This window comes from Haliaeetus leucocephalus, unplaced genomic scaffold (assembly GCF_000737465.1).
Source record: "Haliaeetus leucocephalus isolate CR32 unplaced genomic scaffold, Haliaeetus_leucocephalus-4.0 Scaffold195, whole genome shotgun sequence".
In the NCBI taxonomy this organism is placed as follows: domain Eukaryota; kingdom Metazoa; phylum Chordata; class Aves; order Accipitriformes; family Accipitridae; genus Haliaeetus; species Haliaeetus leucocephalus.
The window spans coordinates 9,147,360-9,174,717 of NW_010972631.1; the positions used below are offsets into that span (position 1 = coordinate 9,147,360).

Consider the following 27,358-nt stretch of genomic DNA (forward strand, 5'->3'; position numbering starts at 1 on the left):
CAGACTTTTCTGTGATATTAGTTTACTGGAGTCTTAGCCAGCCTGCAAAACCAACTGAATTAGGAGAAGAAAACAATTACAAAACAGTAACTGTGCCTTAAAGCTCTAAAAAGGACCATGGTTTCACAAATTCTTCAAAGGATTGTATTTTATTAATGGTGTCCCAACGCTACTGGCATAAAAGGCTACAGTTTTTCTATTTGAATCATCCTTTTAATCCAGCGACAATCTCATACAATATTTGCTGTGCTCTGGAGTTCCACGGTGAAGAAAAAATAACTTTACTTAGTGATGTGATAAATACATTCTTTACCAAGCCTGAGAACATTTTATTCATTCAAAAGGAGTGCCATATATAACCAGAACCAGAAAATGAAACAGTTTTTCACTTCCTGTGTTTTCAGTCATTTGGATAAGATCAGAACAGCCAAAGATTTTGTGAGAAAAGGAAACCCAAACAACACTTTCCCCTAAGCCAATTCTTTTGGGTCAACATGCTGAGCTGCAAACCAGTACTACTACCATCACTAGCAAAAAGGACAGAAGACGAAGAGAACAGAGGATTCACGCCTTGCTGCTTGTGCTGGGAAATCACATCCCATATACCTGTAGTGTCTCAGGAACTACCTTACCAAGGACTCCTAAGCCCTAGGAATATCAAGTAACAAATGACATCAAATGACAGCAACAACTTGAACCAAGTACACACCTTCTGCGAGTACTCCCATATAACATACAGGGGTTATATTAAAAAGGAAACGCTTGTTGGTGCTTGCACAGGATGGGGAAAGCATCCTGTAATTTAAAGGAGTCTGCTTCTGTAAATTAGATTTTCTTGCAGACTCGTCTGTTGCTTTTAGCCTTGACACTGTGAAGTTCAGCTGGGTTTCAAAGCCACACAAGGGATTTGTAAGGGTTTAATGAGCAGACACCTCTCTGGCTGAGACTGACTAGCTGACTGTCATAAAAACTCTGCAGCCCAAACAAGGGGATTTGAGTGACAGGCCAGGGAAGCTTGAGGAAGCCTTTCAGCAGTAGACTGACAATGAGCTGATCTGGGAGCAAACACAGAAGCCTCCAGAAAGCTAGGGTAAGGAGAGGAAGCTTACTGGGAAACTCTTACAGAGCTGCCAGAGTTTCTAAGGCTTATGCTGCCTGGCAGCGGACAACTGACTCCATACGGACTGGAGACCAGAGGGACCAAGGGCATCGAGAGTCAGGGCTCTGTTCAACAGCTCGTTGAAGACAAACTACTAACACCAAGAGACAGGTATCAGTCATAACGCAAACCTCACCAGTAGTGTTAGAAGACAGGGCCCACAGCCTCTTCTCAGCTGCCATCAGTTACTTACTTATCCACAGCTGGGAAATAGCTGAGAAGTGCATTAACCTCTCACCCTGAGACAAAATGTTTACCATAGTAACAAACATGGATTTGATCAGAGAAGTCTGAAAAAGAGTACCAAAATAACTGAATTATTAGCTTTGCATGAAATTATCAATAAGAAAACTCTTTCTAGAGTTCAGGAATGTTAGGAAAATTGTTATGTTAAGTGTTCCCTCCAAGTAAAACATGCTTTTTGTGCCCTAACGCTTCACTTGATGAATTCTGACTTAACATGCCCTAGCAAGTTCACCGAGGCCTGAGAAAAGTGTATCACACAGTGAAAATTTTCTCAGAGAGCGAGCGAGCAGCAGACAGTGCTTATACATCATCACAGAAAAGAGATGAAAGAGGTAAAATGTACCGGCAGCTGCCAACAGGTGCTCTTCCCAATGAAAAAATGCAAAGATCAGCTGGACCTTAACCAGAGGACTCCAGCAGCTCCTGCAGCACTGGAAATGCACCTATTTGTGCCGCATACACTACACTGCATGCATGTGGCAATGGAAAATGCTGTAAGACTGGCATAATCTTTTGAGGAGAACAGGTTTTTCACTGTAGAAGATATTTGTTTGGAGAAACATCATTCATTATTTACAATTCCCTGGCTTGCATTAGAGTAATCTGGTTCAACCTCATATTGGGTCAAAATCTCCTAGAACAACACGTGTTATCTAAAGTACTGAAAAGACAGTAAACAATCCAACACACTAACCGACAATGTGCAACCAAATTATTATAGATCAAATCAACAATCTCTACCAAGTAATAAAACTTGGGAATACTCTAACGAGTAAGACAACAGAACTATATTTTCTCTACAGAGCAGCCTTAAAATCTAAATTAAAACAACAGCTTCAGAGTCAGCTGTACAACGTCAAGCTGCATATGCTGGGATAACTTTTCTAATTTGCCAAAGTATTTTCAAAGCTCCAAACAACATACTATTTTTCAGTTTATGTCTCATGTACTTTTAAATATTGCCAGTGCTCTTTTCTCGCTAATGTCATTCAAAAACTTCAAATTGCTCCATTACTAGAATTTTCTGGGTCCTGAGCAATGCCAACTATCTCCTTATACTTTTGTTCATAACAGAATCCTCAAACTTCAGATATAGTTAAATATCATTACCAACTTCATATTTTCAAGCAATAGGATTCTTCCCTTCCTATCCAAATATTTCCGTACAATGCTAATACTAAGAGAGTTCAAGATTACCTTTACACCCTCATGGCCTGTCTCTCTAAACGACTGTTACTATCTTATCGAGACACTGGGTCCCTTTAAAAATGTTCATACTTCTGTTCACCTTTTCCCCACAAGCATAAAATTAAAAAGGTCCAATATGGGTTTTGCCTGTCATTGAAAACCTGGGATTTTTTTCATTGCTCACTGAACTTGAGAGGTCCATCCTTTGACTTCAGGTACATAAAGAATAACAACATTCTATGTAGGAAAGTTTTTAAAAAGTCACTTAGGGTATCACCTTCCCCAGCAGGAGAAAAAAAAAATATTAGTGAATCACTTGGCTTAATGCTGTAGAGATTATATACCCGATTTGAATTTCAGATTTTTTACTTTTTTTTTTTTTTTTTTTTTTTACAATTTACAAGAAAGACTCTATTCTTCCCCTAGCTATGCATAACACATGCTGACAGATATGACAAAACTTTCTGTTTTCACTTACTTTTGCTGAAGTATTTCATTTCTGTCAGCAAGACATTAGTTGGTAGTGTCCTGTGGTATTCATTTCCTACCTGTGCCACTGATCAAGAAAATGACATGACTCCAAAAAGAGCCTAAAAGTTTCAATGATAAAGATTTTCTTTCAATTTCAGTTCAACTGGCAAGTGTATGAATAGAACATATTCTTAATCCACAGATAAGTTTCATGGATATTTGTATTGCAAATTTGTCCTTATTCCATATGGGATATGAGCGTGATGGAGAAGAAACTGTATTTATCAGGTTTTCTTTCAGACAGTGTGTCTGTGAAGCTCCACTTGTTACAGTGATGCAAATGATAGCATTATTAATATCAAGTGGCTAAAAAAGTCTCAAGGGATAAAACAGAGATACTACTCAAGCAAACTGGCTATTTGTATTATACAGGCAAATACCTGCTTACAGATGTAATGTGAACACACACCACGAGAGGACTACATTAGTAATATATTAAGTTATAAATAACTGCTCCTTAAGAAGTTAAAAACAATGGCAACCACATTACTAGTATTTATAGTAAGTATTCATGTTGTCGGATGGACTCTGAATAACGTCCCAGACTGGGACACGGGCATTGTAGATCTTGGCTCAGATTCCTGGAGTGATAAATTGGAGATGTGCAGAGCAGTTAAATATATTCACAGTTCCTGCCTCCAAACCTGGTTCTCAATGAGATTAACTGACTCAGTTAGCACAACCAGTGAGGGATGAGGGAATTAAAATTTTTAGGTCTCTCTTCATCATTACAGAAAGCCTAGTCTCCAAATCATGTCTGGCTTCCCCTCTGTCGTGCTACTTCATCCTAGCAAGAACTTTTTGTACAGCTAAGAAAACACAAGTAGTAACAGCAAACAAAACTGTTCTGTGACACCTACTTCCCTGATTTTGATTAAAATAAATTCAAATATGTTTCTACCATTTGTGCGAGTTAAAATGTTCAGTCATCATTTTCAAGTTTTTCACTTGCGAGTACGGAAACCCTCACTCCCGCGGCAGAGGCAACAGCTGCCAGCAGCCGATACCGCTAGCTTTAAGTGTTTTCAGGCTTTCTTTATACAGCGCTGCAGATTACACCCGTGTAAGCAGATTAACTTGATTATTGCAGAAATATCAGATGTTACATTTCTGTATGCGGAATGAGTTTGAGAGACACTGATAGCAACCAAGGGTCAATGATACACAGTCCTTTAAATTTAAACTTAATGACTGGCATCTCCATGCACAGTGATAACTGAATCCAAAGCATTTTATCTAAGTGTTGTTAAAAAGGAATTATGTGTGGATTCAAACAATATAATGTTATACTGCCTTGTGCAATTTTACTTCCAAAATATTTTAGACAGTCCCCATGATGATAATCTACCATTTTTTGACACATTACAACAGTTCAGTAAATATTTCAAAATATAAAGGTTTGATATTTTACACTTTCACAGTGCCACTATGTCAAATATGTTCTAGAGTTCACCAGATACTTGGTATACCTTACTCTTCCTAAAAGGTTTATGGAACAAGATCCCATGTAGTAAAGAAGATCGTGTAAGACCAACACAGAAATGTTCCCAGAGCTATGGAAAGAAACACAGATGTGTTTTTTCCATGCTGTCAGCATATATGTATGCATGACAGAAGTATACGGTTCACCTTTACAGACAAGCAGGCTACAAGAGAATACCTCTTCGAATACCTAAACATAGTTTCAGCTCAGTACATAGTGTATGTTTTCATATGGAGGACATCCAGTATTAGTCAAAAATAGCCTGATTTATCTAGCATTAAATTATAATAACCTAAAATAGGAAAAATATTTTTATGGTTACGGTGTGCGTAGAAGGCCAGATGACATAAAAAGTGTCATAATTATGTAGTCTGTTTTACTGCATTTTCAGCAGACCCAGCTAGACTGCCATAGCATTTTTGTGTCAAATGTTGACCCTTTTACTCTTTCGGTACAGTTGCTTAAAAAAGCTTTGCTGAATGTTTTTTTTTCAAATCCTGTATCTGGATTCCAGTCCTAATGCCAGTCATTCCCCACAGAATTTGGACAGTCAGGTTCAGATCCCTCTCTGAGATGTTCTCTGCCTTCAACTGCGATGCTTTGCAATTGGAGAGCCAACAGTATCCTGCGTTAAAACCTAAACCCAGGCTGACCCTCACAAGGTCAGACAGGAGAGGAAGAAAGGGATAAAGAAAACTGCTGGCTTGGTTTTATTTTCTTTTTAAAAAAAATCTTGCTGTTCAAATCATGCTGGTTGGCGATTTTAGTACTGCACTGAAACAAATTCTGATTTTCTGTCCTCTTACCTGGGTTTAATAGTCACAAAAATAAATTTAAATTTAAAAATAAATTAGGCAAAAATAAGGTTTATTACTGGGTGTGTCTATAGTGTTAGCTCAGATTCAAGCTAGAATGTGAACTCAGCCATCACGATAATCCAGTATTTTTAGACACAGATTCATGCTCTACCTCAAATATGGACGAGACCAATTAACTAAGTAGGCAGTGAAAGAAGTGACATTTTAACTCAAATTCTTTATCACATGAGCCACATGGCACAGTGAGTGACCCATGACTCTCACCCAGGAATGCCTAACAGCCTGTGTATTTTCCTTTTCAGAAACCAAGGCTCCAGGCCTAGCTTTACCCTACCTCCAGAAATGCCCTCCTTTCCAGCAGATTATCCAACCAGGCATGATTCTCACCTATATTGTGTTGCTTTATTCCCCACGCTTGTCTCAGTTTATCTCATGAGCCCTCAGCAGAAATATCATGGAACCTACCACATCCTTACCCACAGCTCTCCTGTCCAACCTGAAGGCTTAAGAACTTGGATCTCACCTGAATGCATCTCTTTTTCTTGCCCCATCATCTTGTGGATATTAACCCTCCAGGCATACACATTTTCTAAATCCATCACTCTCCTTACATAAATTCTGAATTTCATTGCTTAACCACCCTCCCAGACGTTTGTGACTTGACTGTTTCATCATCATTCAGTTTACCTCTCTTCCAGGAATGCCTTCTGGTCCTCCTTCTCCTTTATCTCCTTTTTCACCCTAAAAGAATGAATATTTATTTCATTATATATACAAGACAAATACTAACCCGTGACATTTTTTAACAGGAAAAATATTTTAAGATTCTGGTCTGTTCTACATGAAGTGCTACATATACACTGCTGGCTGCACAAGCAAAACTATTTCTTACATTCCAACAGAAATTCTTTCCAAATAAATGCCTCTGAAAAACATCTAGCGCTCTGAGAGCTACAGTTCTCTGTACTTCACAGTGCCGCTGAACATGCATAAAGAATCACCACAGAAAAATATTCTTGGTTCTCACAGTGCTCTGAGAACATGGTGGTGAAACAGAAATTTACACTGGGGAACAGTTTTCCTTTTGAAAATCTTAACATTGACATTAAATTAATTGTTTTCATTCTGAGACTGGTTTTTAATAAACAACTATTGTTTTAAATATCTGATAACAGAACTGTCCTCATTATTATAATTTGTCTTCAACTCATACTAGTATATGGTTCACAGATTGCATTTGAAAAGTGGAAACAATTTTTATTCTGAAAATTTTCTCATAAGTATGAATATGAACAACATCATGAATCAAAAGAAAAAAATGGTGGGAATGATCCTTCGGAATCAACTATACAGGCTGGTTCCTGTGTTTGCTCATGAAACACTGACTACAAACCACAATATTCTGTGTAGGATACGTGAAAGGATTCAGTTCTGGATTATCTCTAACTACCATGCTATTCTAGTTAACGCATATTTCATCAAAGTGAACAAAATACACCTGCTTAAGAAGCATAACATAAGGGAGAATGTCTTCCAGAACCAACAAGTCTAAACAGCTCTGTAATTGCATCCCTGTCACCAGACTGAACTTTGTCAAATCATAAAAGTAACATAACTCTGATAAAAGCACAAGGACTGACTTTATCCTAGAGTCCGAGCTCTTCCTGTCAACCAAAGAAAGCAAACAGCCCTGCACTGAATTTCCATTATTTCCAGGGGACTCCATTTGTCTGAGCAGAACCTATTCATTACGGCAGCATCATCTTTGTAATTCTGTTAGGTAAATGGTATTGAACTGAGATCATTCAGCTAACTCCATTTGTGACACAGCCCTGATTCAGAGCTATTCCTCCAGTGGCAATGACAGAGGGCATTTCATCTAATAATCGGTTTTGCAAAATGAGTTTGTATGAGCTTTCTCAAACAACTGAAGCCTGCTAACAAATTAGCAACAGCAAACTGTGAATTTAATAATCCCATGCACAAGATGGCTTTGCTAGTTCAGTGTTTCCATTTTAATACATCTTGTTGATAACAAACCTAATGCTATGCATTAGCCTGAATCATAGCGTTAAGGTTTTTCCTCAAGAATTGCCTTTCTTGCTTGTCATAAAAAAGAAACAAAAAATTAACCCAGATAAATCTATGCATTTATTGCAAAAGTTTAAATGACACCAAACAGTTATAGGAATTTAACACTGGTTATTTCAGTAGGTTTAAACTATAAAGTCCTCTTTGTTCCATGTATTAAGGCATTGGTTGAGATAGTAATTTTCTTTCACTGTCAGTTTAAAAAAACATGAGAGTTGAAGCCCCAAACTTACTGTTCTTTTTTAAATAGCTCACTTAAGCTTTTAAAAGAAACTGCAAAAATGACATTTTACTTTTCATCACTGTGACACACTGGACATTTAATACTTCTTTCAGGATCTTTCAACTAGCATCAGTTACACTGCTACAATCTTGCAACAGCTACAAAGGTACAGCCATATATTTGACATAATATCTCCTTATGTGAATATATTTCTAGAAGATTTAAAAAATCATTCCAATTTATGGAGCTGTTTTTTCTTCTGATTTGTTTATCTGCTTTCATACTTTAAGAGAAAATGATATAAATATGTACGGATTTGCTTCAGAAGTAGTAACATCTTGTAAATTCCTTGATGCATTGGTGGAAACTTAGGGTAAAATTATCTTGTCATAATTTGTTATCCAACATCTAAATTTACATAAAAACCTAAAGAGAGAGCCTAAGCCAAAAGACAACCCTCCCCTCACCCTCGCTTATCATTTGCCTTGACGTTAGATGAGCAGCATGTGTTGGAGACCATGCCTTTCTCTTCTACAGCAGGCAGACAGTAACTTTAAAATACCGGCGGGCAGTTCCAGACACACACAAGCGTGGTTGGTGAACGCAGGGTCTTCCTTATAATTTACAAGATACTCAGATTTAAGATGTTTGACAGTTTCTTAGATAAAATGATAAAAAGCACCCCGTGCTAATGAGCCTCGGACGTCTGCAGAGTCCCAAGAGCCATGGGCTTTCTGCCAGGTATGCAATTTTACTATGAACGTATTCTGATTTTTTAATGGAGTAAATGATTTGTCCTCACCAAGCCTGTTGTACAGAATGTCCGTGTCCTCTGTGAAGCCAGAATTCAAACCAAACAGAGGTCCAATTTTTACAATTTATTCTCATGAGAACTGAGCCAAGTCACGTTCATTTCTGCCTTTATGGAACGCACTATACTGCATAATTAACAGCTTCAAATCTAGCCAATTTGCAGAATCGCTGAAGCCACTCTGCAGCATAGAGTAGGCTGTTAATAATCAACATTGTGGCTTACCTCACAGATTAACAAAAAAGAGAGAAAAATGTGTTAATGCTCTTCTATATCTAATGTTCCTGCCTGCTTATGCTATATTCAGATGAGACAATTAAAGACTATTTATTGCAAAACCAGGATGACGAATGTCTGGAAGTGCCATGCCTTGTTTATTAGTTAACTAAAACTAATCCAATATAACACTGAACTATTTGCATTTCTTTGGGTGCGTTCTGCTTTCAGTTACCCCAATGGAACAAGCTGATGGGGTTGCTCCAGTATAAAAGCTGGGAGGTATGCAGTCTGATGTGTGTAATAGCGGACACACTGAATTCAGCGGTAACATTCTTTAATTAGATCCAGGGGTTCACACATGGCCTCTGCAAGACAAGAGTACCAGCCTTCAACTCGCTTCTCCACTTTACGGCTGCCTCATTTTTCTCGTGTACTATTTCCTCCTTATTATAAAGGCAAAGTAATGTATTTGGAAATAAAATGCATTCCTACCTAAAAATTCTCCTAAAAAGGTAAAGTTTTTTTTTGCAGCGCTGCCCTGTTAATGATACTAATCAGGAATTCCTGATATCCTTTGTCCCAAGCATTTTAAAGTACCATCGTTAACAATAGCTGAAATACTCTCTGAAGTACACAGGCTATACAATATCACTAACTCAGTGCAGATACCTTATAATCTCTAACCTCTGAAACTCCGTGATTTTACCCTACATATCTGTAAGACAGTTATGGCTTGTTTGTTTTTTTAAATATTCTTCTGTGTTTTGGTACAGCTCTGTCTCAGCAGAATGCTCTATGTGAATTTTCTTTTCTTGCAACCACTTCTCCATAGCTTCTTTTAAACTGAACCCAGCTCATAGTAATGCTTATTGATTTTTCCTAAATAAGTTGTGAATCTTCAGTTCAAAAAAAGATGCTATAACTCTTTCTGGTTTTGATAGGTGTCTGGAGAGCTGGGGTTATGAAGTACTCCATCCCAATAACATTCTCACTGACAGATAGGATAGAATGTGGGATAGTATAGATTCAGGAAAGCGGCAATACTCAGGGTGAAGCACCTCAGGACTGCTGAGACACTATACCATTTAAAAGGAGTGGAAATCAAGGCAGACTAATGATCTTGTCTCAGTTCAGACTGGGAGGAACTATGCAAGGAAACAAAAGAGTGACACAAGAAGCTTACTTCCAAACAGACTGTAACCCTGGATCACATAAGACTATTACCTAAGCAGGGTCAGAAAGAAACAGCATAAAACATTGCAGAAATATACTTCTATTTCTAGTAAATTAAAATCAACAGTGATGACCTGGAAAGATGTCACTGTGAAGCCTGTGCCTTCCCAAACACACCTATTTAGGATACTCAGACACAGCAAGAAAGTAAGTGATCCCAAAGCTTCATAGGCGTCAGGAATTCAGAGAGCTCAGTAGACATGCTTAGCAAGAAACTGTGACCAAAACCCTTCTGATTCCAAAGTGCACCATCGCTGTCTTGTGAAAGCGCCCCAGACTACAGGTGTCATGCCTGAGTAAGCCAGATAACATGTCAGGAGAAAGATCTTTCCTTCCTGCTTCACATACACCGGCTGAGCAATACTGAAGACGTTCATACCGGCCAACTACTGCTTAGTGTCACGCATCGCGTTTCTAAGCAAGCTCTAGGCATTTCTAAGCCAGAGAGGCTATATAAAGGCAAACTGCCACCTCAGCTGAGTCCAAAATCTTAGGCACAGAACGATCTGAAGCCAGGCCAGCCCATGGCTCCAAAACTGCACTGATGAATTGCTTCTTCCTGTCAACAGGAATGAGGCAGCCATCCATTTTTATTCTTTGCAGAAAAAGCTTAAAATGCAAAATGACTTAGATCAATCAGAACAGCAATCAAAAAAAAAAATATATCAAGTCTAATAAATGTTACAGTTTAGTGCTCTCCAAACGGAGAAATCAAACACACAAATAACAAGTAAAGAAGAATCACTGTAGCATTACTGCAGAAAAGGATCTGCGGATTATCATGGACCACATAGTGAGCGGGAGTCTGTAACACACAGCTATTTTTAAAAGGCTCAACTCCATTCTCCATTTGCCAAATGCAAATTGAAAAAAAACAGTTATTCTGGTTTACTTGACACTGATGAGAACAGCAAAAACCAGTGTCTAGTTCAGGGCATCGTCTTTTTCATGGAACTTGTGACAACTTTTAGGCATCTGCTCTTCTCCAAATCAGAATGGTAGAAAGTTTTGGGAAAAAAAAAAGTTAGGAGGAAAGAGTGAACATAGGACATGCTGATGAATCTCAAATATGGGAAAGAATGCTATAAACAGGACAATAAGTTTTCCATAGTAAATACACAAATAATGGGTTTAGTTTGTAGCCAAAGGGATTTAGGTCTGTGGTGGGGGACGGGGGGGGAATTGGGGTTAAAAAGGCAGAGAAGTACTGTAATGATCTATCTAAGAATAGAGTGACATTGCCTTAACTGTAGATTTTGCTTGAGAATGTTCTAGACAGACTAGATAATACTTCATCGTATGTGTGTCTTCATGGGGGCAAGGCAGATAGAGCCACGTACACTCTTCCAGGATAACATTTCCTCTAGACTGCTCCTTGGCTCTGCTGTGATTGCTCTCTCTTGGAAAACGTGACAAAGTCACATGTTAAAAATAGTTTTAGCTTTTCTTAGGATGATGTCCTTGCTGAGTAATGATTACAGTTTTTGCAGGAGGCACATGTCTTAAGGAGTCAAAATTCTCTCATTTAATAAATAAATTATCTTTTTTTTCATGAAGGCACTGAAAGACAGACAAACGTTAATTCAAATGCCAGCAATATATAGGATAAAAATATGACTGAGCTGTTTGCCCTGTCACCATGCCATTATCGCCAAGTACAGTGATTGAATAGTATCAGTTCAGAGATAAAGAACAGCAAAATAAAAATCAAAACAAATAACACAGATGAAACAGGAGCAGACAGATAAATGTATTCTGAAGAGTTAGCAACCTCTTTAGATTGAAGGACTGTATCCGCATTCGATCAAGTCATGTAGTTTAGGCATACTTTTACATTCTTCATGAAAGCTAAACTCTCACATTGCAACATCCAGCAACACCGATTTCTAACATAGTCTACCAATTCCATGGCACTCTGGCAGGCAATAAAATGTTCTCAGTTATTGAGTTATTGAAATCTTTTCTTACATAGCCTACAGAACTATGATACACTTAATAACTAAGCCTTCAGAAAACTCAAAGTCTGTTCTTTCACATCTAGAAAAAGCCACAGCAAGACTACCAGAAACGCCTTATTGAAAACACAAGTGAACAATCCTTTGATCTCTTAATGTGTTCCATACAGATCTCTGAATCTCACCTTGGTCCTTATCAGCAACGTAACCCTATCTTGTGGAAATCTAAAAGACTGCCTAACATTCCCTGATGCCGACCAGAGACAGTAGTTAAGACCATTAATGAAATACTAAAAGGCATTAAATAATACTGTGATAAGCGGAAAAAACAATCTATGTAGAATAGTACATAACATACCTTTTTGTCTAAGAGACTTGTTAGGGTAAAAGAAATGTAAAGACACAGCTTCATCCTTTTGGGTGACAGGTGTTAGCCAGCACAAAAAGAAAAAAATACTGAGATTTTGGATAAATCCTGCTTGCTACAATTTATACAAGACTAACCATAATCTAACATTTAGCTTTGTTATTTGATAATAAATGCCCCAAATGAATGTACTCAGGCTTAAGATGCTTATGCTGGCTTTGCTTTTTGCCACATAAAATTTAGATGTTGCGGTTTGCAAACTTTGCTCTGTATGCTAATCTGCCATGGCTCATCCTGCCATCACCATTTCACTTTTTTTTTTTTCTTCAAACCTTTCAATGTCAAGGAGAAAAAACAAATAAAATAAACAACCAAACCTCCACTCTTTTTGGTAATTATTTAATCATATATTCCCAGACTTAACTTGAAAGAAAAATTCTTAACCCAAGATTAAAGTTTTATTCATAAAAATAAGAAAAATAATACAACCTAAAGCATGAGCTATCTGAAAGCAGAGTTTCAGTATCCTAGATAATATTTATTCTTAACATCCACTCAAATATATTAATACTCTCTTCAGAGAAAGTACAATCAGTCAGGTAAAATGTGTTTATAAGGAAAAGTCACTAAGCTTTTTTGTGGTGATCTTCATTTGCAAATGCTACTGGCATTTACGTTCAGAGGCTTTAGTGGATGTAAATAGCTTTCTAAAATGACTCAAAGCTTCCCCAAAAAATCAATATAATGTTTATTTCAAGAATTTGCATCTACAGAAAGAAATCATAGAATATATTTTAAAGACTATAAAACCCCCACTGTGAATAATAATGGATATTCTATTCTTTACTCACTCCATCTGGCCGAGTTCTACAATACATTCTGTACACGGCATATCTCTCCAGTTTAAAAATTGCTGTATTGCACATTGTTGATTTTATATTTGCAGATGAGATTAGCAGAGGCGCTGTAGAAGGAGAGGAAAACTGGACCATGAATGTACCCTGTATAGCCTTTTCATGGAAAGTTGCATGTATGAGTTGTCTGACTGAATTAATGAGTCTTTATAGTTTGGAAAGCCTTTTGCTTTTGGATTATGAGGAAAGGTATAGCACAATAAACAATCATTTCTAAGTCTGGAGTAGAAGTGTAAATGATGACTCATAGAAATGATTGTTTATTGTGCTATACCTTTCCTCATAATCCAAAAGCAAAAGGCTTTCCAAACTATAAAGACTCATTAATTCAGTCAGACAACTCATACATGCAACTTTCCATGAAAAGGCTATACAGGGTACATTCATGGTCCAGTTTTCCTCTCCTTCTACAGCGCCTCTGCTAATCTCATCTGCAAATATAAAAGTTTAAAAATTGCTGTATTGCACATTGTTGATTTTATATTTGCAGATGAGATTAGCAGAGGCGCTGTAGAAGGAGAGGAAAACTGGACCATGAATGTACCCTGTATAGCCTTTTCATGGAAAGTTGCATGTATGAGTTGTCTGACTGAATTAATGAGTCTTTATAGTTTGGAAAGCCTTTTGCTTTTGGATTATGAGGAAAGGTATAGCACAATAAACAATCATTTCTATGAGTCATCATTTACACTTCTACTCCAGACTTGCCTCCTGTCCGAGCAAACATCTTAACTTTCCAGTACCTTCTTGTTGATATCTAACCATTTGAATTAGTTTTAAATGTTTCTTTCAACATTTTTTTTCCTTGAGAAAGCTTCCTCTTTCATCACTGAAAAAACACTGATTCTATTGGTCACCAAGAACTGCAATAATCTTGAAGTGAGTCTCGGATACAAACCACATCCATAGACATAACCTTTTTCAGCTATCTACAGAGCTACCACTTTCAGCCGGACTTGATCACACTATTTTCACAAATGCTCCCTCATCCTGCTCTCACCCACCCATTAGGAACATCATCGCTAAAACTGTTCATCATTTATCTTCTTTGCTGGTTCTCATGCCCACATACTTAAATACTAGGAAATCTAAGTATTAAACTCAGTGCACAACTCGGCATTGCAAAGCTCACACAAAGTCATACCATTTATCCCCATTCAATAACCTCTCCCTTCAGTCCAATTCTTCCCTGGTGTGATGAGCACAAAATCTACACAATAGCATCATAGCATCATCTTTCAAATTATTTATTTTTTAATTAACCAGCCAAGTCTGCTTGTTCTGTAGGCATCCATCTTCTGTCTTAAATCTTATATTTTAATTATAATATCTTCAGTATGAGATAAATGGTCTGCTCTGTCTTTGTACTGTGCCTAACACAAGGGAATCATAACACATTTTGACTTGCACAAATAATTGAGCTTTTACAGAATTTTGCTCTTGCATCACTCATGAACAAAACTAATAGTTGAATTTTGCTCTAAGTTTCCAGCGCCAAACTCCACAATAATTTTGAATTTAAGTGTCTTCCATATCTATCAAGAGATTAAAACCTAAAAAGAAAAAAACTGCCTCATTTAATGAGTACATTATTTTTCCCTTTCTTAAGTAAATACTACAAATGGATATGACTTTCAGCTACAATTGTTTAAAATTCTGTGTGTCTTTTAGTGGGAAGGTTTCTATTTATACTGCCTTAGTGTTAGTGTTGAATGAAGATTTTTCCATAGGAGGAATAAACTAGTTTCTTTTCAAGGCTGGTCTCCTAAGGCAACCTAAAGCCAATCTATTCTTGTCAGCAGTTGACAAATAGTACTGTTTTCACAGAATGTAGTATTTTTCAGACACTCATGCATTCATGCTTTTGGCAGGCTATTGCTGTTGTTATTTAGACTCTAAAAGATGTTCTGCAGGTGGTTAAAGCAACATCAAGTGTTTGTGCAAGCTGATGGACTGCTATGTCTTTTCTGCAAAAGCTGCACCTCTAGCTTTATTTGTCACATGATAACCGAAATAATGGCTTTTTCTGTAGCTGTGACTATTAACCGTGTTCATCAGGCCCACGCAGACAGCAGTATCGGTTACTGCTATTTTCTTAGACTACAGCAAGTAGTTTATTAAGGTCATCGAAATGCATACTTTAGACCAGGAAATTGGGGTTTCAGTAAAGCTCTGATGGACCCTGGTTCAATCTAAAGGTGTGATGCGTTCAGTCTTCTGATGGATATTTATCTGCGGAGGAGGCTTGATGTGTGTTCAAAATAAGCACACCTTGCTCAGACTTCACTAAGGCCAGTTCAAAACACAGATAGAAAAGTAGGAAATGGCTGCCTTTTGCATAAAACTTAGTAATTGTAGATTTAATGCAGGAAGTTTTCTCTCTTTTCGAGAGGATCAAAATCCACAGTTCCCACTTCCCTGGCAACTCTCTATAAAATCAGCCCATAGGGTACTGTGCATGAAAATAATTGTCTTATTTCTGTTCTAGCTGGAGCGCTGTGCAGTGAAGTGTAAAAAATTGGTCTAGAATAAATAGGTGAGAGAATGTTCTGCAGCCTACTGATGGGAAGGAAGCATCTTTAGAAAAGGCATCCTGGGAAATTTGAGCTGTATCTACTGGCTGGCTATTGACAACAGAAGCAAGTTAAAGTTAACACTGGCATTCAATAAGTACATAAAACTGATAAAAGGGTACAGGGCAAAACTTCTTTATCTGTGCACAATATATATTGGCCTCACCATGCGAGGAAGGTCAATGATATGCTCCCTGCAGACATCTAAGACAACTCAGTCTCTACTTACTGTCACAGAAACTCTGAACTTCTTTTGTAAATTGGCTGCTCTTCCAAGCTAGCTTCTTTGGTTTTTAAACTAAAATTTAAGAATACACAAAGATGGCCAATGAGTGTACTGTACAAAGTACCAGCATAAAGCTGCTGATTGGGTTAGCTACACGAGACACATACTTCTGTACCATTTACCATTTTTTAACTCTTGTGCAGATCTTCGATAACAGCCTTAATACCCTTGACTTGCATGCCTGCCACGTCAGGTCTTCTTCAAAGTAAGCATTTTCTAGGTATGTCTACGTTAGCAAACAGTGCTGCACAACAGAAGAGGATCTATGGAGCAAATGATGCAGAGTACTAGTTCACACTGTATGTATTTTGTTGGAGCTATTCCAAACATACCTTGGAGTATCTTTAGTCTGTTTTCATGAACTCAAGAGCCACTAGCAATTGCAGCACCTTAGGCTTGCTCATGGAGTATATTCTTCAGTTTAGCTTCATTCAAAAGGAATCATACTGTTCTTTTCCAGCCCCAAAAATCATCTATATAGGACTGCAGCACCTTCTGGTCACTAAAATATGCCTATTCTTCTGGAATACCTCGGTTGCTGAAGAAAAGCCAGACAGCAGTTTGGAGAAACAGAATCTGCTGGGATATAACCCAGTAAACAGAGGCTTTTTTGGGTCAAAACTGTTCCCCGATTTACTTACTTCACTATGCATTACACAAACAGTTACAATAGCAGTGCACAGGGACACTGGGGATAGGAAGAAGCTGGAAAGGAGGAGATGGAGGAAGAAGACTGTTTTTATCATTGACAGTATTACCTTAACAAACATCAAGTACTGCTAAGTGGAGAAAAAAACCCCAACCCAATAAGTGCTTTGGAGACTTAAATACACTTAAATACGTATGTTGCTGACTTTTCAATAGTAACATCCACATTTGTCTTTGCAGGTTGTGGAAAGCTTCCCCTGCTCACACTGAGTTTTATTTTTGGTCTACTCACGAACCAAGGTTCTGCCACTTCCTGATCTACAGTGACCAATGTAAGCAGCCGCTTTGTTGTTTCTTCTTTCATCACACACTGCTCATGAATTCTGATCCTTATCCTAACTGCAGACAACTCTCACTCAAAATTGCAAGAGCCCATTTAGGGAGCCCATTGACTTGCACATGTATTTCATCTGCAAATTTACTTCTTCACATTCATGCCTATTTCAGAAATATCACATAAAAGAATTTTTAAAAAGGTCTCACAATGTGAGGCTAAACTATAGAAACTACAAGGCTGCATAAGCATATATGCAATTTATGCTAAATGGTGTTTTCTAATATTGCAGCATCAATACTGTTTTATTAGATTATCCTATTGCCTCTTCTCATTAGATACCTGTCAGTACTCTCTTTTTCATAAAGAATAATCCTCTGCAACAGTGCATACAACATAATCTCACTGATAGTAGCAGCTGCAGTGTACTGATGGCCTCCTTGCTGTGGAACCCCGCCAGCTCTGTCTTACAGCATATCTTTGCTCAGCAGCTCCCAAGAACTGCCTCCTGTTTGAAAAAAAGGAGACTCACATGTCAGGAGCTCTATTCAGTTCGCTATGTTAAAGTAATACATTGCACCTGCCAGCAAGGATTCAGTTGTGCTTACTCTCTATTGCTGTAATGCCTTCTTCCTCCAGAGCCTCCTTTCTGGCTTAAAGTTCTTGGTAACAAAAGCTTTCCTTTAATAACTGCACTGCAGTAAATCAAAAGCATTAAGTCAGAAGTGATTTAATTTAGAAATCTATTACTTGGTATGTTACTAAATATTTTCATGATTGTATCATATTTCCTAGAAGGGGATGACTCATTCTACTACACACATAAATATGTATGTAAACATATGAGCGTATCAGTGTAAATGTCCACTTTCACCTGGAAGTCAAGGAAATACACTCAAAGTTAAACCTGTCACCAGATCTGGGATTGAGAAAAAAATATCCCACCTGGATTACACTGTCAGAAAATACTGAGAATTACAGCCATATGAAACTACTTTAATTTTTATTCCTGGCTAACTGTAAGACCAGATCAATGATACTACCTGAAGTTATCCGGAACCCACGAGATCTGTAAGGAGCTGAAGTACTCACATTATGGTACACTCTACCTACAATGCTTCTCACAGCACTTCCAGTTAAAGACAACTCTTTGTCAAAGATATTATGCAAAGGTGTTAGTGAAATGTAAACAGCTTTTGGAAAGTAAAATAGGGAAAGAGAATGGACAAATATGTGTATGAGTGGGTGTCTGCACAACAGGAAAAATAAGTTATGAGCCAGAAAAAAGAGAAGAGAGAAGACACAGATAATCAAGAATAAGTACCAAAAATAGCAAGCAGACCAAAAAAATAAATCCAGAAACAGTGATAAGAAAATAAGTTTAAAAAAAATGACTGGATGTTGAACTTCAGTCAGGCCTATTTCTCTGAGACTATCTTGTGAGAACACTCATATGATGGGCTATTTCCAGGCCCCTCTCTAATCCAATTGAGGTCACATTTAGTTTGCAAATGAATTCTATTCTGCCATTTCTTATCTTTTGACTCAGCCATCATCTTCTTTAAGTTCAGTCTGTTCAGATTATTAAATGATAAACAACAAAAAAATCATCTGTCATAATGAATTATAAGGCCTTTCACCAAAGATTGTCTGTGGAGTCAGAAGAGAAAGTATTTTAATTCACAGCAATAAGCTTCATCACTCGAACTAAAAGACAAGGTAGCTGCAGCAGAGGATGACCCCTCTCTTCTGGTGAACAAAAAGCACAGGCTGAGCATGGGACACCTTCCACTCATCACAGAATACAAACAATTCACTAGCCAGCCTGATGAAAAGCAAGGAAACCAGAAATTTTGTGTTCTACTTTTGACTCCAAAAAGGAGTAAGATTTACTACTTACAGATGACATCCAGACCACACACCTTCTGGAAGGCAGTGCAGTCAGATGGAAGAGCTAGGACACGCTAGAAATCTTGGTTTTATTCCCACACCAGTACTGATGTACTCCACTCTGGCTTCTGAATTACTCTCAGTCTCTTCCATCTCTCTCAGAAATACACGTACATACGCCACTCCTTCTTCTTCTTTTCCCCAAGTAGCCCACTCAAGGGCCATGCCCATCTCTACCCTCTCTCTCCTGTACCCAGGTGCCCTGACCCAAGCCCCAGCATTCACCCCACTGGTGCTACACAACTCTCAGAGCTGTTAAATGCAAACTGGGACCTCAACATGTCTACGTAGAGAGAGGATGATGCTGTGCTCTCTACCACTGCCAGTGGAAATTTCTTGGCTCCTCCAGAATATTTTCTCAGATGCTAGATGTGCAGCACTCCTTATAGATAAAAATTGTTACATTAATTTTAAAGTAATTACCATTTGTCAAAATTACCTTTCAACAGGTTTACAGCCTTAGCTGTTTCCAAACTAGTACATCTTTCCTAGGCATCCACAGCTGTAATGACACCCGGTCATCCAACTCTGGATATGTCTTTGCAGAAATCTCCAAGGTGGTACAGAAGTAATCATTACTGGAAGCAGTACATCCAAATGACCTAGCACTCTGCTCATGCTATTAAACCTTACATCTCAACAGAGTGCCCGCTAATGAAGCTGCATACCCCAGGTCGCTCATTCAGAACAGGCTTGGCTGTCTCTGCAGAGCACAGAGTGTGTGCTTTCTTGCCCAGAGCTCCACATCTGGGCCTACCATGCAAGAGGCTTCCTGCGTTGTGAGAGCAATTGGAATTTGGAGAGCTTTGTGGACTGAAGTAAATCGTGCTCAGTATGTGCAAATGGCCATTTTCAGATCTTCAGATTACACCGAATCTTGGTGGAGAGAAGTCAGACTGAAAAAGATACCTTTCTAACATGAAAAAAATGCACCTGTCAAATATTATATTTCTAATCCAAAGCAGAAAGAGCTTGAGAGTTCACACCAGCATTTAGGTATTGGCAAAGTCACTTCCCTCCTCCACTAATCTTGTTCTCAGCAAGACATGAATTGTTTACACTCAAACCTCACAAAGAAAACCATTTTGAGGCACATGACTAAATCTGGTGATGATACCAAATTATACAGGATAAAACAGATGAGGATGAACTGTGACAAACTGAATACAGGCATGAGACATGAAATGACATGGCAAAAGAAGGACAAATGAAGTTTGGTGTAGGAATATCTAAAATGAGGAAGACGGTAAAATCCTTATGTCCCATATGTAGCCATAACGTCTGTGAACACCATCACAACTTCCTAAATGCAATGACTGGTAACGGTCAGCTCAAAAGGACCAAGAGTGAGATCTTGAGGCCACACAAAGCTAAAGAGAGGGTAAAAAAGGAAGTTCCACGTAAGGAGATAGTGGGAAGGCATAGAGAATAAAACAAAAAAAGCCACTGTGATATTTTATATGCTAAAGTTCTTGCCTCTACCATCTTTGAACACTGCAACAGAACTCAAAAACATCCAGAGGCAGGTGGTAAGGACGACCAAATAGAGAGCAGTTTTCATAGTAGTAGATACTAAGTAAGCTGGTATTCTTCAATTTGGAAGAGACAGCTCAGGAATGTGTGATACCTGCTTATTGATTCTTGATTGATACTGAAAAGGAGAATAAGAATCTTCCAACAGAAGTAGTAGGGGACACCAAATTAAATTAAGAGGAAGCAGGTTCCAAATAAACAAAAGGAAGTGGTTCTTCAAACACAAAGATAAACAGCATAATTCCTTACCACAGGATATTGCAGATGCTCAAAGTTTACATGAATTCAAGGGAAAGCTGCACTCACTAATGGGAGGGAAGTCCACTGAAGGCTACTAAATTCACTGAAAACACATCTGGCTGAGATCACAGTCTCAAATAATTGGAGGCTGGAAGAGTACATGGGGAAAAGCAGTCTACTTGCTTACTTTGCCCTTACACTTTTCCCTGGGCACCACTTTGGGCTATCATTAGAAGCAGGATGCTAAGCCTGATGAACCTTTAATCCGACCAAATGGGCATGTGTAAGTGAATTAAACAATGATACAACTTGGGACCTGGAACTTGGTCATCTATTTCATTAAAGTGATAGACCCCAGCTGTGAAGGTCTTTTGCAGACATTTCAATGAGTCTAATTAGCATTTCCCCATATAATTCCCAGGCACAGTTCAAAAGTTAGCATAGGCTAGGGACTATTCCCAACCGATAGTTTTGATTAAGTCTGTTTCAAAAGGCAAGACAGTTAAACAGTATGAAGATGGCCAGATAATGCCAAATAGCACAGAACTACAGGATAAGCCCTGGTAATGTTCAGCTTATTAGGATAAATGCCAATGTGACTGCTTGTATTACAGGTAGAGACTTCCTGTAGAATTAACAATAGGCTTTTCCTTTTCCCCTAGAATATCTGTGTACCGGTGTCTCTCTTTGTGATTGTATATGATCTACTTGGTCATAAAAAAATTCTGTCAAATAGAAACACTTGTATGCCTGTTCATTGAGATGGCTATCTTGTAAATGATGTTTAACCTCATATGACGTCATGAAAAAACTTCTAAAATGCTACCCACAGTGTCAGAGCAGAACAATCGTAAAAGCAAAGCAAAGAAAAACATTCCTCCCAACCCCAAAGCTTAAAAGGTGCTAACAAGTGACTAAATAGTTACAAGATGAGAAAGAGAAAACTCTAATACTTCCCTATATAGCATTATGGGACAAGTATGAAAAAACTCATTTCACATTTACATCCAGCGGGTAAAGCGACCAGTTTTGACTGCATGAAATAAGATTTAAAGGACTTCAGAAAATCTTCCCCCTGCCCCAATAAAGTATCTGTATTGATGGTTAGCAAAGGTAAGGAGCCACATTTTCAGCACAGTGGCACTGACTTGGCCACCATCCAAGCAAACTAGGGAATTGGACCCTTAGTGTATAATGCAAAATGCAAGTTCTTCCATTAGTCCAAAAAACATTCAGACTCACAGGTCTCTATATGCAGCGGCCGCGGTCATATCAAGATTTGCAGCTTACTGAATTTAATCTTCTAATATTTTGTTTGGATTGAAGCATTTCTAGCAGAACGTACAGTTGACAAACAGAAGTGCTGTACTAAGACACAGGAGGGTTACTAACTACTTCTCTTAATTGTCATTTTTTAGTATTTTTAACTATAGACCTTTGAGGTTCATTACTGTCTTCTATCCATGAGTAACAGCTTCTATTTTTCAAGTAGATTGGAAGCTTCCCCAGTACTTGAGCTGTTTTATGTGGACTGGTTTCATCACTGAGATTTATGGTACAGACATAAAAATATTAGAAAGACTAAATAATGACTAACTTCAACTAGCATCTTAGAAAGGAAAGGTGATTCCTTCTTCATTTACTTATGCTTATTTAAGAAAAGCATATTGAAGACTGTGAAATAAAAGACTACACCTGGGGACACACTGGAAGTTTACAGCCTTGCATGTTCTGAATGGATGGAAGATAGACAGAGGAGTATTTTATTAGGTGTGATAGGATGAAGTAGAAAATGTTGAACCTCCAGGAAATCTTCTTGACACTAAGATCTATTAGGAATTTTCTTCTAAAGGAAATAGAGGAAGCCCTATTTCCTGGGATAATTCAAATTATACTTCACAAAATAGTAAATATATACAAAGAACATCCTGCATTCAGAAGAAAATGAAGCAGATGACAATTTTTTCTACATTTAGGCTGGACAAGCCCCAGATTCCTTCTCTCTTCTCACATATATACACAGGCAAAAGCACAATCAAAACATATAGAAAGTAAAGATAAAAGGATGAAACTAGAAATAATGAATGACTATCACTATGCTTTTACTCTTGGTTTCCCTTAGTCAAATACATGTAACTTTATTTATATCATTTTACTGAAAAATATCAAAGAATTACAGTAAAATAATAACTTTACCAAAGATCAAGTGTTTACAAGTGCATATCACAGGACATACACTGCTACATAGCTCAGCTCCAATGACATCCACTTTTCAAATCCTCTATTTCAAGCGTGAGATGAGAGGGCAATATGCTTTATAAAGGAAAGCAACCAGTCAAGGAAAACTGCAGCTGAGTCGTCCCTCTCCAGAGCACAGCCATCCTCCTACTCTATCACTCACAACTTCCGAGTCTTCCATACTGTCATTTAGTCTATATAACGACATACCTTACTTAAAACAGAAACAGGGATTTTATACTAGTATTTTGAAGCAGCTAAGCAAGGCAAGGAATTTAGTCTTCCCAGCTCTGTGAAATCACTATTATCTACTAGTGATAATCCAGTCACATTTGCTCAGCTATAACTAACATGGAAATGTGTTGGCTTTTCTATCACCACTATTCCAAATAAAATATAGATCTGTTCCACACATGCTGTCAAATTATAATGCAGTTTATATGGTGTTCAGGTTCCATGTGTCCCACAAAACTGAATTCTCAGTTTTCTAGCTCAATTACAGAAAGAACCGTATCTGTGAAGTATACTACAGCAAATACACATTCTAACCAAGAAGTTAGACAAGATGACAGGGGGACCTGGGTAAAGAGTACTAGCTGGAATGACCAAAGGAAGCAAGAGCCAGGAGATAAAAGAGAATGAATTACAGATTTAAAAAAGAAAAAGGGCATCTCAGAGGTTATTTGTCTGATAAACTAACAGCCTTTGGGCCAATTCCAACTCCCAAGCGATGCACATACTTCAAGCATCAAAATAAATAATAAAAAATAAGATTTCAACCTCTGTAGGTTTCAAGATCTCAGACCTAACTTAGAGTCCATTTCTTGGTTAAGCTTATAACAGCTGCCAGGCTCTAAACATTGTACGTGCCCATTCATCTGAACTGAAGCACTTAAACATCTTGCCTCAGCAAATTAAGCAGCTACAAATTACAGTATAGAAGATGACTGCTGGAGAGGCAAGGGTTACCTGAGACAGACACAACATTTATAATTGGGTATTGAGATTTCTGACATTAATTTTTTTTTAAGTTGCTAGTGATGAAGTATAACTAGGTAACTTATCTCCTCCCCAATGGCTGCATTTAAGCAAATCAAACCAAGTGCTGCTTGAGCTAAGAGTCTGCCCTTTGTTTTTGTTTGATGGTCTTCGGTTTTCTCCATTTAGAGTAAACTGACAGTCATTGAATTATGCACCAAATTTTGTGAGATAGCTTTAAGCATATGTTTTAAGAAAACCTGGTGCTTCTTTGTTGTTAGAGTGGAGGCCCATTTTGTGGACCCTTTTGTTATCAGGGTTTCCCCTGCCTTTAAAATCTGTTGTTTTGGGGGTTCTGTGCTTTTTGTTCCAACTTGGAGGCTTATGACATGCTCAAAGCAGGACACATGTAACTTTACTGCACTGCAATTTCTATATGGCTCAAGTTCTTGTTGGTGCATTATACAGAAATTCTCTACGTGTACTCCTCTGTATCAACCTATTCCATATTTTATTACTTTTTTACCATTTTGTATTTATAGTATTTCCCAGAGGTATCAAAACCAGGATCAGAGATCTCTAATTGTTAGAACTCTGTCTCAGAAACTCCAACCACAAGCTGATTAGAAAGGCAGGTTTTATTTTATGTGTCACTGATTTCAGTGCCTGGCTCTTCTTCATATGCTGAATTGTGAAAGACTTACACTGATTTTATTTTTCAGAAAGTAATTGCTTTACATTGGGACACTGGAAGAAAGCAGTCAAAGAAAAAAAAAGGAAAAAGAAAGAAGAAACCAGCAATACATAGAAGGCTGTAAAAATGAAACCAGAGGATTCACCTTGTAAATAAAACTGTATTTAGAAGATGCAGGGACAGAACTTCAGCTATGGGAATTGCCACAGCTCAGATGAATGGAGCTGCAATCAGACAACCCAACAGCTGCATGGCAATTTTCATACTAATAAATTTTAAGATTCTCTTTTTTTTTGGTACTTTACAAATTTTGAAGACACCCTTAGATTTCAGTTATGCTGAAAAATTTAATTTGTAACTATTTGTATTGGAAAATAAACAGTTTCATAGAGTTTCAGCAAACCTAAGCTAAAAACATCCCAGAGAAGGCATACACACCCCATCATCCAAGCAACCATGTACAATGCTACTTAAACAAGTGTTCCACAACAGCTTCTGTGAGGGTGACAGCATCAGCCCACAGGTGATTGGATATTTAAGCAAGAGCAATGGTTACCCCCAGATGTGATGTTATATACACATCTTAAAAAATCTCCCTATAACATATTCTGGTGAACAATATTAGTACATACTGTAAATTAAATGTACATTCACATCCCACCCACACCAATAGTTGAAGTAAATCCCCCAAACCATTATCACTTTTTATTGTTCTACTTTTTTATGTGGATTTATAATGTGAACAGCTGTGCCAAATCAGAAAAATATCCCATTCATGTTCACTTTTCCTAAAATCATACAATAATTGAGGCTGGATGTGACCTCAGGAGGTCTCCAGTCCAAACTCCTGCTCAAAGCAGGGTTCAGCTATGGGGTCAGGCCAGGTTGCTCAGGGCTGGTCTTGAAACCATCAAGGAAAAGAGGCTGCACAACCACTTTGGGCAACCTGTTCCAGAGCTCTACTGTCCTATCACAGAAAAGTATTAACTGGGCATTAAAAACAAACCAGGATATACATCGAAAAAGAACCTGTCTTGCTGTTCTCTGTGCTTATCCAATTAGAAATCAGTGTAAGTGATACCTTGCATAATTTTGATGCTATTAACAGAAAATGGTAAAATCATTTAAGATAATTTGATCTCTTGTATTTTCATGAAGCAAGCCTTTGTTTAGTTTATTTCCTTTTCTGTAAGTGGGATAAAAAGTGCAGACCACAGGAAGAGGAAATTACTTCCATAATAAACAACGGTGTTAAAATTAAAACCCCTTTCCTAATGGCTACACAGCATCTTTCTTGCTGCACTTTCAGCCCATTGCTTTGCATGCACTATGGACACAGCAAATATACCATTCCCTTCCTCTTCACAGCAGTCTTATGAATTCAAAGACTGTTTACATATTTCTTTTCAGCTGACTCTACACTAAGTAATCTTCATTCACGCAATCCTTCCTCAACGGTTATGTGTTCCTGAGCACCAGTCATTCTCAGTGCTCTCCTTTCAAAATCCTTTAAGTTGAAGCCTTACCAATACCAAACAGCACAGGGATTTAATTAGTGTTGCAGATAATATTCCAATTTAAAACACCTTAGTAAGAGTCTTTCATTTGCAACTGCCTGACTTAATTTACCTGGATCCAGCTTCTGATCCAAATAATCCTCAGAGTCTAATTTCTGAGTAGATACTATTTGATTTGGTTTTTCGCAGCTCAGATTTGTTCTCCCCTACAGGTAGCTCCTTGCACTTGTTCCTTCTGTGTTGGATCCTATATTTTCAGGCTACATCTCTGATTTGCCAAGAACATTCTGGATTTTAAAGCTTTCTTCTAGTTATTAGCAGTCCCTCCTGACTTCCTATCATCATAAAGTGCAATACTCATACTTTCTATTCCATACTGTAAAAGGACAATTCTGAACAGTATCAGAACGAGGATAGATCCAAATGATAGAGTCTGCCTTCCTGGCAGCAAACCAATTAAAACTGCTCTCAACGTATACTTTTTCAGTCATGCTATAGAAAGGTAGACCAATGTTTTTGTTGCAGCTATAAGACTATCATATAAGACAACATCGTTATCTAAGTAACACAAAGAAAACAGAATACAAGGGAGAATTAAAACAAATTTACAGTAAGAGTGTATTTCCTGTGGAGGGAAAACTTGCAGCATAACACCTGCACACACACTCTGCAGCTTCTTTTACCACTACAGGCTTCTGTAAGAGAGAACCAAGTTCAACCAAAACAAAAAAAAAAGTAGAAGGCAGAACAAGACTTCTGGATTCCTCAAGGAGAACTAAGTGTAGCAAAGAAACCTTTAAAGAGCCTAAACAAATCTTCCTCAATAGTTTAAATTATAGATGACTCCTGTGTCTTTAACTTCCATATGATCACTCACTTTCACCTCAGTTGCCGATGTCTCCCTGACATCCCCAGCACTTGCTCTGCCAAAGCAGAATGTAGTACAATAAAAGCCAAAGTCAACTAGCTGGATTTGGTGAACTGAGAGGTATCAGGCTGAGCTGGTTTCAAGTATTCAATCCTGTGGAATGATACGGTCACCAAAACAAAAATATTGTTCATTTTAACGTACTTCTGCAGACAGTTTGGAATGGCAAATATCCCACATTTAGGCAGCTGTGTCCCACTC

At 37.9% G+C, this 27,358-nt stretch overlaps 1 protein-coding gene across 1 annotated transcript in view; it reads right to left on the reverse strand.

Annotated features, from left to right (window-relative positions):
• The window catches only part of LOC104830719 (collagen alpha-1(XIX) chain-like), a 106,371-nt gene that overhangs the window by 5,295 nt on the left and 73,718 nt on the right, over window positions 1–27,358 (reverse strand). Inside the window, exon 12 of the mRNA XM_010565831.1 lies at window positions 6,113–6,166. Coding sequence (XP_010564133.1) covers window positions 6,113–6,166 — 54 coding nt within the window. The remainder of the gene's footprint in view (window positions 1–6,112; window positions 6,167–27,358) is intronic.